Here is a 3478-nt window from a genome sequence, read left to right as displayed (position 1 = left end):
ATGGAACGCCCGAAGATGCTAGCGGGGCGCACACCCACCAGCACAACCAAAAATCGAGCCAAGAGGGGGGTGGAGGAGCACACCACCCTAGCCCTTATACCCTACCCTCGGCCCTTAGCCCCCCGGACCCCGGGGTGTCTTCTGCGTTTGCCGGCGGCCACCCCACCCCCTATAACCCCCTATACCCCCTATACCCCCTATACCCCTATACCCCCCTATACGCAGGCGGCGACGTACAGCCTGCGGGCCGTGGTGTGGCACCGTGGCGGTGCGCCGACGCCCCTGACGAGAAGAGAGAATCCTCACGAGCAGTGCTGAATAGCCGATCTCGCTAGTCGCGGCCGGTGAGGGCCGTGGTGGCGCCCGCTGCCTGAGATCCCCCCCCACACTGTGCAGCTGCGTGGGGCAGGAACACCCGAGATCACCCGAGATCACCCGCGCCCGAGTCCGCCGTCGCTCCCGCGCGAGCCCGACGAGCCCGCCCTTTGGACAGGCGACGCCTCGTTCGGCCACTACCTCGCCGACGTGCAGCGCGCGCGCGGCGCAGCGGAGTACTGGGAGCGCTACGACGACACTGCCGTCACGAGGCGCGCGGCCATGTCCCCGCCACGCCACATCCCCGCCCGCGCCCTCCGAGTGGCATTCGCTCACGCGGCACGCGTCGTGACAGGATCACGCCGGCCACGGCGGTCGGACCCCACGCGACCGCAGTGACCAACGGCTACCTCTTCTTCTACGTCTCGGACGGGCTGGGCCTGTGAGGGGAGAGATCTGGGTCCCGCGTTGCACGGCTCGCGAGAGACCAGGGGCGGCCACTAGAGCAGTGTCGAGAGCTAGACGATATGGAAGAACGTGGGCGGAAGGTTCGTACAGGAGCGTCACATCGGCCCCGAGGTCAGATCCCCGTAAAGCCGATTTACATAACACATAAAATCTCGTAATAAAAGGGTAAGCGATCCGCAAAAACCAAAACCGGAAAACAACCAGCGAGCATCGAGCAACCACTTAGCACTTTGTTGGGGCGAGAGAGTACGGCGCGAGGGGTTCAACTGTGTTGTAATCATGAAGATGCCCCCCGTCCGCGCCTTCGCCTTATCCTCAGACACGAATCGGCGGCATTAACTTGCGCAACCACTCTCGGGCGCAGCGAGTGAGGACCAGCGTGCAGCGAGCCGCCGACGCGTCGGCCGTGAAGAAGCTGAGAGCGTGCACTGCTGTCTCTTCCTCTGACTCATCGCTCTCCTCGGCCTCGTTCTGAGACGCCGTTGTTACTATCGAGGTCTCGGGAGATTGCCGCTCGCTTTCTGTTAGTTCCGAACCGGCCTCTCACGCTCTCACCTCTCACTGCCGGACCGGCCTGATACGGTGCGACCGCAGCGCACAGATCAACGCACGCACGCATGCGGGCACCGAGCGCGGTTGTCATCGCCACCATGAGCATTCTCTACGAGCATGCTGCCGCGTACAACTCCTTGTTCATCGGGCACAGCTTCTTCCGTCCAATCGCGGAGAAGATGCCAGCGCTAGCCTCGGCTGCCGGACTGAACCACAGTCAAGCCATCGTGTTTAGCGGCGGCGCATCAGGTGCGCCATTGGCTCTCTGGAACTCGGACTCCATGCGGGATGAGATTCAGTCTATCCTTGACTGGGGCAACATTACGCTCTTCGGCATGACATTCGACCGCACGGCTGAGGGTTGCGAGCTCTGGGTAAACTATTCGCTTTCAAAGAACCCGAATCTCAACACGTTCATGATCGGCCTCCCATGGCTAGATTATCCGACCGAGTACGACACCGACAGCTACACATCCGTGGTGCGTAACGCGGCGCAAACCAACTGGACGGACTTCTTGGAGGAGCTCCGCGGCAAGTACCCGAATGTCACGATCATCGACAACCCCTACGGGCTGTCGGTTGTCGAGCTCCGTATCTTGCAGAGCGCAGGCAGCGTTCCCGACGTGACCGCCATGACCGGCCTCGCCGCAACCTCTCTTTTCACAGACTACAAGGGACACGGAGGCGACATCCTCAAGGACACAGCCTCGTTGGTTTGGCTGGATCGCATCTACCACGTGGGATGTGGCGACCCTGCCATCGCCGCCCTGTTCACCGGGTACATGACCGACGTCTGCTCGGTCGCGGCGTCTCTTTTGGGCGCCTACGATGCCGGGAGTGTTTGCGGGAGTAGTGCCTGCTACACAGCACCGCCGCGCCCACCGACAAGCCCGCCGACGGCCCCGTTGCCACCACTGCCGCCGCCGCCACCTCTCAATGTCGAATCGTGCCTCGCGGCGCTCGACGAGCTTGTCGCCCCCTGGATCACCGAGGAGACGTGTCTGGACATCGCTGCGGCAGAGCAAAGCGCGCTCTACGATGCAGTGTGCTCGGCGCAGTTCAACAACCTAGCTAAAGAAACCCGCACGGTCAAATGCGCTTCTTTGAGCCCGGTTCCACACCAGTGCCCCGTCGACACACGGGTGCAGTTTAGGTGATCGGCAGCCTCAGAGGAGTGGAAACTGATCCCCGGCGGGCCCTTCGCGACCGACGCGCGCGGCAGACGGCTTCGGATAGACATCGGCTCGGCTCCTAGCGGCTCGCAGAAGCAGCGCGGTCGCTCTCTCTCCGTCACGCCGTCGCGCGGTTGACGCTTTTTCGGCGCTCGCGGCGGGGCGGCAAAGCTGACTTTGAGGCCAATCAAGCCGGCCAAGGCCCCCACGGCGACAAGGCCCCCACGGCGACGGCGCAGACACCACTCATGGCGCCGGTGGCCTCGGAGGCGGCGGAGATGGCGAGGTGTGCGCACATTTTGACGGGTGCGCCAGCAGTGCTGGCGAGGCGCCCGCCGTTGACTGAACACCTTCTCGCGCGGCACGAGCGGCGCGCGGCGCTGCTGACGGGAGGAGGCAGTCACGGCCCGGACGGGTGCTGGCCGGTGGTCATCAGACCCGCGTCGTCACCGTATTCGGCGCGCAGTTCGGGACTGAACACCTCTCGAGGCGCGGCGCTGCAGCTGCAAAGTGATTGGTGTGCATCCGGCAGAGCCGGCGCGCTACGGCTTGCGCCCGTTGTCCAGACGCGCCGTGCCGCGCTCGCGCGCTCGCCGGATCAGCGCGTGCGGCAGGAACGATGCCGGTGTGCCAGTGTGCCGGTGTCGCATGCGGTGTGCCAGCGCGCCGGGTCCAGCGGACAGCAAGTTGTGTGTGGAGCGGGCGCGCGGTGGCCGTGGCGAATGTGAGCCGGCGCCACTCGCAGCCTGGTGTCGAGGCGCACTGCCTACTGCCCGTCGACTCAGCCGTGCGGCGGGGTATCCGTTTCTGTGTGTCGGTGGTGGTGCGCTTGGCGCGCATAGTGTGCGTGGGGTCTGTGTGCGTGTGCCACTCGCTCGCTGCTGCTGGATGCAACGGTTTCCCGTCGTAGTGTGTTGGGCGGCCCGTCGTAGTGTGTTTGGGTTGCTGAAAAGGAAAAGGCGAAATCAAAA

At 64.3% G+C, this 3478-nt stretch overlaps 2 protein-coding genes across 2 annotated transcripts in view; both read left to right on the top strand.

Moving 5' to 3' along the window:
• EMIHUDRAFT_207601 (hypothetical protein) overlaps positions 1-761 on the top strand; it is a gene marked incomplete at both ends in the record, with an annotated part of 6499 nt that extends 5738 nt beyond the window's left edge. Inside the window, 3 exons of the mRNA XM_005774010.1 lie at positions 226-268; positions 494-599; positions 671-761. Of these exons, the coding sequence (XP_005774067.1) occupies positions 226-268; positions 494-599; positions 671-761 (240 nt within the window). The remainder of the gene's footprint in view (positions 1-225; positions 269-493; positions 600-670) is intronic.
• Positions 762-1400: 639 nt separating this feature from the next.
• EMIHUDRAFT_450777 (hypothetical protein) lies at positions 1401-3478 on the top strand (the record flags this gene model as incomplete). The annotated part of the gene is made up of 4 exons (XM_005774009.1): positions 1401-2135; positions 2328-2488; positions 2558-2640; positions 2726-3478. The coding sequence occupies 4 exons, from the start codon at positions 1401-1403 to the stop codon at positions 2851-2853; spliced, it is 1107 nt and encodes a 368-aa protein (XP_005774066.1). The 3' UTR covers positions 2854-3478.

Source organism: Emiliania huxleyi (genome assembly GCF_000372725.1).
Source record: "Emiliania huxleyi CCMP1516 unplaced genomic scaffold EMIHUscaffold_32, whole genome shotgun sequence".
NCBI lineage: Eukaryota > Haptophyta > Isochrysidales > Noelaerhabdaceae > Emiliania > Emiliania huxleyi.
The sequence above is the reverse complement of the archived record's forward strand: the minus strand, read 5'-3'. Positions and strand labels throughout refer to the sequence as shown.